The 13,526-nt window shown below is 48.9% G+C and overlaps 1 protein-coding gene across 1 annotated transcript in view; it reads right to left on the bottom strand.

Moving 5' to 3' along the window:
- Positions 1 to 13,526, bottom strand: part of LOC129705915 (carnitine O-palmitoyltransferase 1, liver isoform-like) — a 46,655-nt gene that overhangs the window by 2,012 nt on the left and 31,117 nt on the right. Inside the window, 6 exon segments of the mRNA XM_055649841.1 lie at positions 1,567 to 1,659; positions 2,318 to 2,419; positions 6,376 to 6,528; positions 6,905 to 7,039; positions 7,872 to 8,036; positions 12,160 to 12,276. Coding sequence (XP_055505816.1) covers positions 1,567 to 1,659; positions 2,318 to 2,419; positions 6,376 to 6,528; positions 6,905 to 7,039; positions 7,872 to 8,036; positions 12,160 to 12,276 — 765 coding nt within the window.

The following is a 13,526-nucleotide window of genomic DNA, read 5'->3' as shown; positions in this document are numbered from 1 at the left end:
TTATTTATGAATATTATTTGGACACTTGGGCTATTTAAAAATGTTAATCATTTATTAAGAAATGGATAGATATTTAGATCTAGTAATTGAAGTTTGAAATGAGCTACAATTGGGTAACTAACTAATTATATGCTTTAATTTCAGGTCATCCAAGTAAGATTATTTTATATTTGTTTCAGAATGGTTCAATCTACGATAACTGAAAATTTCATTCAGTTCTCTTAATTTTTAAGAAGGTTATGGGCTTTCGACTGCACACGATCACAGCTTTTTTGTTATGTCCATAGAAAATCAATAGGGAACAAGATGCTAATTTCCGAGTATGAAAATGGCCATAACTTTTTAAATACTTGAGATATGAAAGTGAATTAGGTGTCAAATTAAACTTCTTTTTATGCTTTATCTGGTGGGATAAATAACAGACTTGATTTTTTAAATCTCAAAATTTTGTAACATTGCTACATTAATGATTTGGATGTCAATGCAGTTAACATTGTTAGAACATTTGTAGACGACACCAAAAACTGGTGGCATAGTGAGTGGACTGAGGAAGGAGGTTTACAACAAGGTCGAGATCCGTCGATACGGTGAGCCAAGGGATGACAAGTGGAGTTTCTCTCACTAGAGGAAGATATTGCACTTGGTATGTCAGCCCAGGCCAGGACTTGCACAGTAAATGTCAGAGCTCTGGGGAAAGTTGCAAAACAAAAAGATGTGTGAGGACAGGTGCATAGTTCCTGAAGAGTGGCAAACAGGTTGACAGGTGAGTCACTCGGGAGTCCTGGGCCTCCTCCACTGTCAGCATCTCTGTAGAGAAGGAATAGGTGACGTTTCGGGTCGAGACCCTCTTCTGACTGAGTGAGGGGAGAGGGAGGCACAGAGATATGGAAGGGCAAGGTGTGAAAACGAGACATCAAAGGGGACGAAAATCAAGGAGATTGCAGAATAGATCATTGTTAGCTCACGGAAGGTGACAATGAGGCTTACAAAGATAAAATGTAATTAGGAAGACAATCACACTGGTTGGAGAACTAGGGTAGGGGAGGGATGGAGAGAGAGGGAAAGCAAGAGTTAGAGAAGTCAATGTTCATACCACTGGGGTGTAAGCTGCCCAAGTGAAATAGGAGGTGCTATTCCTCCATTTTGTGTTGGGCCTCACTTTGACAATGGAGGAGGCCCACAACTCCCGAGTGACTCACCTCCTGACAACCAAAACCCAACCTACAAGACACAAGGTCAGGACTGTGACGGAATTTGCCTGGACGACTGCAGCTCCATTACTTGTTTCAATCCTTACCCCGGTCGGTGACTGGCATCCCATCGACACAGACCCTCCCCTCACTTGTACATTCCTGGGTTTGTCCTTACTCACATCGCCCCGCCCTCTCCGCCCACACCAGCATTCATGTTCACGGCTCACAGCATCCCCACCCCCAACCTCATGGGCAGTCCTACATGAAGATCAGAGTCAAGTGGGCAGGAGATTACCCCCAGACACACAGCCCGCCAACAAACTCCCCTCCCTCTTGCCTCCCTCATGCATTCTCCCCACAAGAGCAAACTTACTGTCTCGGGGCTGGAGAATTTACTTGAAATGTGCATGTTGATTAGATTTTCTCCGACCATGATATAAGACACACCATAGCCATCATCGGCAACCTAAGAAAAGACAGATTGGCAGCACGTCACAGGATGGAATGTCTCAGTCACGATGGGTCCCCAACCCCCACCAACCCCCCAGCTGCTCGACAACGCCATCATCTCTTCCCTCCTAGCTCTTGACCCCACTCTCTCCACTACTCTCCCTAGTTCCACGATCCTTCTCTCCTGCCACAGCCCCCCCTCACTGTCGCTTCTTCCCCAAACCTTGCCAAGCAAGCAACCCCTTCACCTTGGACCATCGACACCAGCTGCCCATACCCTTCGCTCCCTGCGCCACGGCCCTGGCTCGCCTAACCCCGTCCTGTGCTCCAGTTCACTACATATTCTGGCCACCACCACCATCTCCCTAGGGGCACCCTCCGACACCCAGGACACCTGGTCCCAGTCACCCCTGTTGTAACCACCAGCGCTTCATCCCGTGCAGCCCCTATCCCCCGGCCCCCCCTTCTCACCCCCGCCGCCCCCCCCCCCCCCACTATTCAGTGGTCCCTCCTCCGGCTCCCCAAATTGGTGAGGAGTGGGCTGGTTCTGATACCTGCCCCTGCTGTCCTCCTCAAGTTGTACCCGTAACTGCTGGGTCTGGGTCCTACAAGCCTCTTCTAAGACAGGATATAGTGTAGTCAGGGAGACAGAACAGCTTCACACTAATACTCACCGGCCCAAAGCCCCCGCCACTGGACACATACTTCGGGTCGTGGAGGTTCATCTGCTGGACCGGAGTCTGGCTGGTGGAGAGTTTCCAGGGCTCAGACAAGACCTGCAGAACAAGGAGGTCACACAATAAATTAGGGAGGTGGTTTGTGGATGATTGTGCCTGGTACAGGGCTCATTGATTATGGGTGATGGTGAGGTGGGGGGGGATGAGGTGGGGTGGGGGGGGGGGGGGGGAAAGAGGCTCAGGGAGACTGGGGGTTTTGGGGAAAACACAGAACCCAGGCCTCGAATTAAGGGCAGAGAATGTGCTGCAAAGTGTGAAAGGACAGATTCAGAGACAGAGCACAAGGAATGAGAAGCGTGTCGGACAGGCATCAAGGTACCTGTGTGGCGAGGAAGGGTTGGAAGGGAGGGCGGCTGGTGTGTGCAGAAATAGGAAGATGGGACAGATGAATGCATGTTGTCTAGAGAGCCGTCACGGGTGAAAGGGCCTCAGGTATTTATATCATTGGGATCTCTCCCGAGGCAGGGTAAACTGGACAAGAAGGTCACATTGCACCTGCACAGGAGGATTCAATATCCAATAACATTAGATAGATAGAGTTAGATAGAGCTCGAGGGGCTAGTGGAGTCCAGAGATATGGGGAGAAGGCAGGCACGGGTTATTGATAGGGGACAATTAGCCATGATCACAATGAATGACAGTGCTGGCTTGAAGGGCCGAATGGCCTCCTCCTGCACCTATTGTCTATGTAAAATCCTGGGGAGATAGACACAAAATGCTGGAGTAACTCAACGGGACAGGCAGCATCACTGGATAGAAGGAATGGCTAACGTTTCAGGTCCCCGCTTTAGACATTCTATCCAGAGATGCTGCCTGTCCCGCTGAGCCCTCCAGCATTTTGTGTCTATCCTCAGTTTAAACCAGCATCTGTCGTTCCTTCCCTCGACAATCCTTCTGGGGAGGATTGTTTGTGCTACTTGGGAGGTTTCAAACTCGTGAGGAGAGGGGTCAACTCTGAACGATGGTGCAGCGGGTGGGAAGACGGACTCGTGTGTAGGAACTGGAACAGGCAAGTCCAGTGGGAAGAGAAGGCAGTGACAGGTGGGGAAGCATCAGACCGTCGGTGGGTTCAACTGCATTTTTATTCACGCAAAGAGCCGCGCAGATAAAACGGAGGCATGAGCTGAGAGCAAAGGTCATCACACAGGATTACGACTCAAGAACTTTACATGGGATTATGATATTGTTAGAATCACAGAAACATGGTTGAAAGAAGGGCAGGACTGGCAGCTCGATGTTCTGGTGCCAATGGTCCAGGCATGAGGGGTTGCCATAGGGGTGGGGTGTTTCACTGCTGATTAGGGAAAGCATTGTGGCCTTACTCAGGGAGGAGATCCTTGAAAAATTAAGCTATTTCGGTAGAAGTTGGGAATAAAAAGGGGTGATCACTTTGCTAGGATGTTAGGATTTGACTCTCTGATGAAACCAAGGAGATAAATAAAGGAAGGCCAGTGGATGTTGTCTAGATGGTTTAATACGGTTTTATAAAGGTCCCACCTGGTAGGCTGGTCTAGAAGGATAAGGCACAAGAAATCCAAGGCATATTGCACTGGATCTAAAATTCACTCTAGTCTGAAATGGTGGAGTTATAGATAGCAAAGGTTGTCTAAGAGTACTGGCATAGATCAGTGGGAGTTGGAATTTAACCCATACAAGTCAAATTATTGTACAACATAAACGGCAGGGACATTAGGAGCATCAATGCACAGAGATAGCTTGGGGTTTCACATGTGCTCAAGATGCAGCAGTACAAGATGCAGCTGGTTCAACTGCATTGTTGGTACAGTTCTGGTCGTCACACTATAGGAAGGTGTGCATGCAATATAGAGAGAGTGCAGAAAAAAAAATCACCAGGATATTGGCTGCAATGGAAGTTTGCAGTTTAAGGAGAGATTAGGATTATTCTCACTGGGATATGGGATGCACAGGGGTGACCTTGTGGAGGTTTATAGAATTCTGACAGGCAAACATAGGATAGATAGTCAGAATCCTTTTTTCAAAGGCAGAGGGAGGCTGGAACTAGATGAGTTTTAGCTTGAGTGGGGAAATCTGACGTGCAAGCTGATCACGCAGAGGGTGCTGCCTATCTGGGCCAAGCTGCCAAAGGAGCTGGTAGATGCAAACACTATTACAAAGTTTAAATAGCATTTGGACGTTCTTGGATAAGTAAGGAGTAACGGGATTTGTATCTAATGAAGGGAAATAGGATAAGTATAGATAGGCATACATCGGCAAGGTGGGTCGAAGGGACTGCTTCTGTGCTGTAAGAGCTTATCATTCTATATTTCATTAAGAGAGAGAGGGGGAGGGGGGGGGAGACAGAGACAGAGACAGAGACAGAGAGACAGAGAGACAGAGACAGAGACAGAGACAGAGAGAGGGAGAGAGAGACAGAGAGAGGGAGAGAGAGAGAGAGAGAGAGAGAGAGAGAGAGAGAGAGAGAGAGAGAGAGAGAGAGAGAGAGAGAGAGAGAGAGAGAGAGAGAGAGAGAGAGAGAGAGAGAGAGAGAGAGAGAGAGAGAGAGAGAGAGAGAGAGAGAGAGAGAGAGAGAGAGAGAGAGAGAGAGAGAGAGAGAGAGAGAGAGAGAGAGACAGAGAGAGAGAGAGGGAGAGAGAGAGAGAGAGAGAGAGAGATAGATAGAAAGAGAGAGAGAGAGACAGAGATGGAGAGAGAGAGAGACAGAGAGAGAGAGAGACAGGGAGAGAGAGAGAGAGAGAGAGAGAGAGACAGGGAGAGAGAGAGAGAGAGAGAGAGAGACAGGGAGAGAGAGAGACAGGGAGAGAGAGAGACAGGGAGAGAGAGAGACAGGGAGAGAGAGAGACAGAGAGAGAGAGAGACAGAGAGAGAGACGAGAGAGAGAGAGACAGGGAGAGAGAGAGAGACAGGGAGAGAGAGAGACAGGGAGAGAGAGAGACAGGGAGAGAGAGAGACAGGGAGAGAGAGAGAGAGAGAGAGAGAGAGAGGGAGAGAGAGAGAGAGAGAGAGAGAGAGACAGGGAGAGAGAGAGAGAGAGAGAGAGACAGGGAGAGAGAGACAGGGAGAGAGAGAGACAGGGAGAGAGAGAGAGAGAGAGAGAGGAGAGAGAGAGAGACAGGGAGAGAGAGAGAAGGAGAGAGAGAGAGAGAGAGAGAGAGAGAGAGAGGGAGGGAGAGAGAGAAAGGAGAGAGAAGGAGAGAGAGAGACAGGGAGAGAGAGACAGGGAGAAAGAGAGAGAGAGAGAGACAAAGGAGAGAGAGAAAGGAGGAGAGAGAGAAAAGGAGAGAGAGAAAAGGAGAGAGAGAAAAGGAGAGAGAAAGGGAGAGAGAAAAGGAAAGAGAAAAGGAGAGGAAGAGAGACAAAGAGTAAAAGAAACAGAAAGAGAGAAAAAGAGAGAGAAACAGAGAAAAAAAGAGACAAAAAAAAAGGGCAAATAAAAGAGAGAAAAAAAGAGAGATAGAGAGAGAAAATAAAAGCTGAACCCAGTCTGAACTTCCACTGTCCTCAATACCAGCACCGTATTTTTGTCAGTAGTCAGATATCGTGGGAAGCCACACCAGAGGCCTGGGTGGGCAGTGAATGAGTGGCCACAATCCTAATTGGCAGATCATTTGCTTACTCCAGGCCAATTATGCCTGTGTTACATCCCTGGCATCACTGGAGGATGCACATGTTCCTTGTCAACCCTCTACTGGAGCTGGAAGAGTGCCGCTTGTACTGTGGTGCCACACATAATGAGGGCACTGAGGATGTGTGTTTAATAGCAGAATAATGTGATTGCGGCTGGTTACGAAACAACGGAACACAAGGAAGCCAATACGATGCTGTTCAACAGGAGAACGGATCAGAGCTTTTGAAAACGGCATTGGTGAGGTTGTAGTTAATGCCATATTAACATCCAACAGACGGCACTGCTGCGTTCCTGGGCCTAGGTTTCAGGGTAATACACAGACCGTGAGCCGCTTCTACATCTGGAGGAAACACAAATGCTCTTGCTCTCATGGACACACAACACCTGCCTCTTTCAGGAAGGGCGAGTCCATCCCCAGGTACTTGGACACCACATAGAGGCAGAAGAGGTGCCGGTCGATACCCTCTCCCGTCATGGCATGGCGATACATACTCTGGTGCTTATCAGCTGCCAACCTAAACAACTTCAGTTTCTCTTCATTCTGGGATTTGGACACAGGGAAGAAAAAAAGAGACAATAGATTGAATGACCTCCTTGGCATCACTGCTGCCCATCCCCAGGGTAATGCACCGCACCTAACAGCACAATCACCACTGGCCTGGAAAACCCACAGATAGTAACAGCAGGACAGCAACATTGTCCTGGCGGCTTCATACTCTAAACCCCAACGCCCCCCCACAACACTCCCCGACTGGCCAGACACGAAGCAGCTTCCTCAATGCCACTGATCCCAATCTCCACAACCACTGCTTGATCCCATGGGATTTACCCAATGCTTCAACATCCAGACTGGGTCCCAGGGATAGCTTGTTCCTGAAGGGAACATGTCATTAATGTGGGCATCACAAGGTACTTACCGTCTGAGATGAGTTTACCATGGCCAGGACGAACTGGGTGGACTGACTGGTGCAGGACCGCACCGTCTCTGTGCGACCCTCTCTGAACAGGCGGGTCATTGAGGCCTCGTAGGTGAGGCAGAATTTACCCTTGTCCTAAAATCAGAACACAAACGGTGTAACCCCCCGATCCACAAATCCCTGGCATCATTCTAAGGTCGGAGAGTTCACAGCCTGAGTGAATCCCATAAGCTTCCAAAGGTCACTCGAAAGATATGTCCCTTCTTACTATATTGCAAAACAAAAATCAATCTCCCTCTGATAATCCTTTCAATTTTCCAGAGCCTGAACTGCACAGGAGTTAATTATTTCTCACAAGCTGCTCTTTGATCTGTAATCGCTGGCATTGTCCCAGCATGTTATCCATCTCATCAGTCTTCCCAGTTCAGATCCCATGACAGTGACGTCCCTCAGTGACCGGGAGGCCCGGCTCGATCACCCACCTAGAGTGGGCCGGCTGTGGGAGGGAGTGCACGGCCTCGACAAGGGAGCGGGCCGCTGGAGGCCCTCAAACAGCCTGGGGCTCGGCTTGACCAGGCGTTGCTCCAAGAGCTGAGCATGTGGACCACACGCGGCCTACAGTGGTGAGGGGGACGGGGGGGGGGGGGGGGGGGGGGGGGGGGGGGTGGGGGGGGGGGGGGGGGGGGGGGGGCGACACCACGACTGTGCTTGGCCAGGCCGATCCTGCAACGCCACCAGGACAACAGACCTTCATGCTCAGATCCAGAACCCTGCGCTTACAACAACTGGGACTTGAAAATGGTGCTGTATGCTGTCTCAATGTACCACTGCTATAGACTTGTACTGTATCTGAGATGCTTATCTCATGTATCTAAGTGCTTATGTATAGTGATATTTGTACTGAACTGTATACCAAATTAATGTCGCTATACCTCGGTACACTTGACAAATAAAGTACATGCCATACCCGGTAATGTGCCAACTGTAGAGCCATTTGGACAAAGGCATCAGGGCTGATCCAGCACTTCTTGATCACACCCTTCCCAAATTTGTCAAACGGGAAAGAGTGGAAGTCCACATCATCGGCAAGCTGCTGGGCCACGCTCAGAGACTGATGGATGACCTCTTGGCACTGGAGAGAGCAGGAGACAAGTCAGCAAGAAGTCGGTTTAACTGGGACACGGTGCAGCACGGCAGAAACGCATCAACCACCAGCGATGTAGAAGGGCTTACGCCAACACTCTTGCTTATTTCAAAAGCAACTTTTGGCCCCTTGGATAATGTAATGAATGATAAACTAGTTTGGAGAGATCAGAAATGTGGAAGGGTGCAGCCCAAATCACTGGCTGCTCTCAGAAGCTGCGGCTCCAGCCCGATTGAGCAACAGTGGGGAAATCAGCAGAGCAGGGTCTGTGCTTGGTATTCACTGCCTGGAGGGCTCTGCACACTTGGGATCAGCTCGCCTTCAACCAGCCAACTGGAAGGGGGACAATAAGAAGATGCCTTGGTATCTCAGCAGGACCTCAATGAAGTGGGCAGTTAACCCAACTGGGAACACTCTGGAAACAGTCATACAGTATCAGAATCCAAGAAAAAAAACATTACTGGGGACTCAGCATGTTTTGCAGCATCTGTTGTGGGGGGGGGGGGGGGGGGGGGGGGGGGGGGGGGGGGGGGGGGGGGGGGGGAGCGCGGAGAACTCCACACAGCATCAGAGGATTTGGATTAGTAATGAAAAAGGGCAAGGGCCAAACCGGAATGGAACCTCTTACCGTTGAAGGACAGCCAGTGTTATTGTAGTAACGTGAAACCAAAATAGAGCAATAGAAAATGAAGTACAATTACAACATTTAAAATACATTTGTACAGGTGCATGGATATAAATGGGGTTCGTGGGATGTGGGTCAAACACAGGCCAATGGGCCTAGCTCAGGTGGACAACTTGGTCGGCAGAGACAAGTTGGGCTGAAGGGCATGATTCATTACTGTATAACACTATGTTTGCATTGAGCTGATGACTAGGGTGCTGTCTGGGCACATTGTGGAAGGCGGGCGGTGGCAACAAAGCTAGATGACCAACAAAGTAAAAAAAGCACAAGAAGAGGCAGAAAAAGTGTTGCTAATACAAGGGACAAGCACGGGCTCTCTCCACTGGCTCCCTGTGCAGTACAGAATAAATGTCAATGGTTATCGTGAGCAGAGGATGTACAAAAACCTTTTAAAAAAGAACATGCAAGACACAGTTAATGTGATGGAAATCAAAAGATCAGTGAATACTGATGTGCAGATATTGAACAGGGTGATGACAAGACATCTGAGGGACAGAGAATGTGATCTACACTTAGAGACACAAGGCACTGCTGGAAGACTGATGAGTACTTTATACTAGTCATTACCAAGGAAGCAGATACTGTTAAAACCTCAGCAAAAGAGATGGTAGAAAAAATAAAGCATAGGCTGGTGTTAGAATGATGGTCCGTGGTCTGAATGAAAACCACCTGGCCCAGGTGGGACGCATTCTCCAATACTGAGACAGAAGGGGGTAGAGATCGAGGGAACCTGCAATCATTTTCTTGATCTCCCTGGATATAGGAGCCAGTGAACTGGAAAACTGCAAATGGTTATAGATCACTGATCCCCTTCTTGCTTCACAGATGCTACCTGACCTCTTGAGTATCCCCAGCATTTTCCGCTTTTATTCTCGATGTTTCGCAAATGCAGTTTTTTAGTTTTCAGCAAATCCATGATTTTTTCGACGACCTTGAAAAGATCATCCACACATTTATCTCCTCTCGCCTTGATTACTGCAACTCCCCATATACACTGGCATCAGCCAATCATCCCTGTCCCGTCTGCAATTGGTCCAAAACGCCGCAGCGACACTTCTGACGGGTACCCGAAAAAGGGACCACATCACCCCGATTCTGGCCTCTCTCCACTGGCTCCCTGTGCTGTACAGAATCAATTTCAAGCTCCTCCTATATGTATATAAAGCCCTTAACGGGCTTGCCCCCACCTATGTCAAAAATCTGCTAACCCACCATTCTACCTCCAGGTCCCTTAGGTCGGCCGACTTGGGGCTACTGACTATCCCTCGGTCCAGGTTTAAGCTCAGGGTCGACCGCAACTTTGCGGTTGCAGCTAGACTGTGGAACAGCACCCCTCTTCCCATTCAGAAGCTGCCCCCCCCTCCATCGACTCCTTTTTAGTCTAGACTTAAAAACTACCTCTCCAGTTCGTTTGAGGTCCTTAGGTCGGCCGACTTGGGGCTACTGACTATCCCTCGGTCCAGGTTTAAGCTCAGGGGCGACCGCACTTTTGCGGTTGCAGCACCTAGACTGTGGAACAGCACCCCTCTTCCCATCAGAACTGCCCCCTCCATCGACTCCTTTTAGTCTAGACTTAAAACCTACCTCTATTCACAAGTGTTTCTTGAGGTCCTCTGAGGGAGCGCTGTATGTATGTATTTATGTATGTATTGTTAGATCTATGTACCACTGTATGTAGCACGTTAGTACCTGCACTGATGTAAAGCACTTTGGTCAACGAGAATTGTTTTTAAATGTGCTATAGAAATAAAATCGACTTGACTTGACATAGATAATTAGAAAAAAGGCCGTTCGGCCCCTCGAGCCAGCACCGCCATTCAATATGATCATGGCTGATCATCTACAATCAGTACCCCGTTCCTGCCTTCTCCCCATACCCCTTGATTCCGCTAGCCCTAAGAGCTCTATCTACCTCTCTTTTGAATGCTTCCAGTGAATCAGCCTCCACTGCCTTCTGAGGCAGAGAATTCCACAAATTCACAATTCTCTGTGTGAAAAGTTTTTTTCTCAGTTCTAAATGGCCTACCCCTTATTCTTAAACTGTGGCCCTTGGTTCAGGACTCCCTAACATCGGGAACATGCATTCCTGCATCTAGCGTGTCCAATCCCATAATACCTTTAAATGTAAGACCCTTGTTCAAAACAAAAGTTTGTAAGGGTAAACTCTGAAACTTCAGTTCAACACCAGTTATGGAGAAAGCTTTTTAAGAATGACAATCAGGGGGAAAAAAAAAGTTAACCGAGTCTGTAAGTTATGAACTTTTTGATTGTGATAGAGCTGGCTAGTGAAGGTATTGTGCTGGTGGTGAGGTATTGTGTGCGGTTCAGGTCACCACTCTATGGGAAAGGTGCGATTGTGCTGGGTAGAGTCCGTAGACTGGAGGACTTCAGTCATCAGGAGAGATTAGATGGGGTGGGCTTGAATTCTCTGGAGAGAGGAAGGCTAGAGGGTAACATGATAGATCTACACAAGATTATGAGAGGTAATAGATAGGAAAAACCTTTGCCAATGGCAGAGATATCAAAAAGAGGAGGGGATGGTTTAAAGTTAGACGCAGGAGTTCGAAATAAAGTTTGAGGGGGATATTTATTTTAAACACAGAAAATAGATGACAATTGTATCACTCTGGTGGAAAAGTTGATGGAATTTACATTTAATAGACATTTAGACAAACACTTAAATAGGCCAGACATAAAAGGATGCGGTGGTAATGTGAGCAAATGGGTTTAGTGTAGATGGGCAAGGACAGCATTGACTTGGTGGGCTGAAGGGTCATTTTCTGTGCTGCAAGACTTTGTGACTATGCATATACAGATTTTCAGAAGGCAATTTGATAAAAGTCATACATAAAAGGCAAAGGTACACAAAAATGCTGGAGAAACTCAGCGGGTGCAGCAGCATCTATGAAGCGAAACGTTGCCCATTTCCTTCGCTTCATAGATGCTGCTGCACTCCGCTGAGTTACTCCAGCATTTTTGTGTACCTTCGATTTTCCAGCATCTGCAGTTCCTTCTTAAATGCATTAAAGGCAGATGAGCCTAACTGAAGCTCATGGAATAAAATAATCCAAGGGAGTATAAATAAATAAGTGTGTTAAGGACAGGCTACACAGTAATGGCAGACCAACGCTTCACAAGTGGAGGGAGAAATTAGGCTGGGACAACTGCTTTTTAAATAAATATTAATGACTTTGTAATGGAGGAACAAGGTAAAACTTCCACAATTTGTGTCACCTGCGGATTTTGAATTTGTAAACTGTTTAGAGGATAGTATAAGATTTCAACGGGTAAGATGACGGAAGGAAGGGGGAATGGGAATGCTCTGCAAAGGGCTAGTGCAGACTGTGGGCTTATCTAGCAATAACGATTGCACGACTCCAGGATATCAATCAGCTGGGGTTTACTCAGTCTGCTGACAGAACTCACCGGCTCTTCGATGTCCCACTGCAGCCGCTGGGGTGGCTGGATCTGGGGATTAGGCTCTCCCTTGCAATTACCCTCGTCTGTGTATCCTAGTTGGAACTGGTCGGTGGCCAACACGTACTGCAGGAGACACGAAGACGTTAGGAATGCGTGCGCTCACTGGCTGAGCACCAACCACAGATGCGAGATCTGCAAGGAACCTTCCACGCAGCAGAAACACAAGCAAGAACAGAGTCAGCTAATCGCACGGTCCCAGCTATTTTTAGGCTCGTGGAAAAGAGAAGCCGTAGTGTGAAGGGGAGCCGATTAAAATGACTGGTTTCAACAGCCAAGGTCAACTACAGACCCACCATCTGCCTCACGGTTCCAGCCCGCAATGACAAGAGTAGTACAGCATTAAAAAACACAATCCCACAATCAATCGAATAATGCAATCTTTTCACTGGTGGCAGTGATTTATCTAATCAGTCAATAAACATGGACAGTCCAATATTTTTTCTGGGGCCCAGGACAAATCGCTGGCTCCTCACGATGCTTTGGGAAAGTGCAACGTGCTGACCCTGGGGCCCATAGCAATGCGCCCACGCTGGGCCCATAGCAACACGCTGACCCTGGGCCCATAGCAACACGCTGATCCTGGGCCCATAGCAACGTGCTGACCATGGGGCCCATAGCAACGCGCCCACCCTGGGCCCATAGCAACACACTGACCCTGGGGCCATAGCAACGTGCTGATACTGGGCCCATAGCAACACACTGACCCTGGGGCCCATAGCAACGCGCTGATCCTAGGCTCATAGCAACACACTGACCCTGGGGCCCATAGCAACACACCCACCCTGGGCCCATAGCAACACACTGACCCTGGGTCCCATAGCAACGCACCCACCCTGGGCCCATAGCAACACACTGACCCTGGGTCCCATAGCAACGCACCCACCCTGGGTCCCATAGCAACACACCCACCCTGGGCCCATAGCAACACACTGACCCTGGGTCCCATAGCAACGCACCCACCCTAGGCCCATAGCAACACACTGACCCTGGGTCCCATAGCAACGCACCCACCCTGGGTCCCATAGCAACACACTGACCCTGGGGCCCATAGCAACACACTGACCCTGGGGCCCATAGCAACACACTGACCCTGGGGCCCATAGCAACATACTGACCCTGGGTCCCATAGCAACACACTGATCCTGGGGCGCATAGCAACACACTGACCCTGGGGCCCATGACAACGCACTGACCCTGGGGCCCTGGTAACGCACCCACCCCGGGGCCCATGGCAATGCATTCGATGCTTGGGCTTTTGGGAACACACTTGGGACTCACAGCAATGCACTGGAACCCGGTGACCACGGCCACAC

Source organism: Leucoraja erinacea, chromosome 18 (genome assembly GCF_028641065.1).
Source record: "Leucoraja erinacea ecotype New England chromosome 18, Leri_hhj_1, whole genome shotgun sequence".
NCBI lineage: Eukaryota > Metazoa > Chordata > Chondrichthyes > Rajiformes > Rajidae > Leucoraja > Leucoraja erinaceus.
This window is presented reverse-complemented; position numbering and strand designations above follow the sequence as displayed.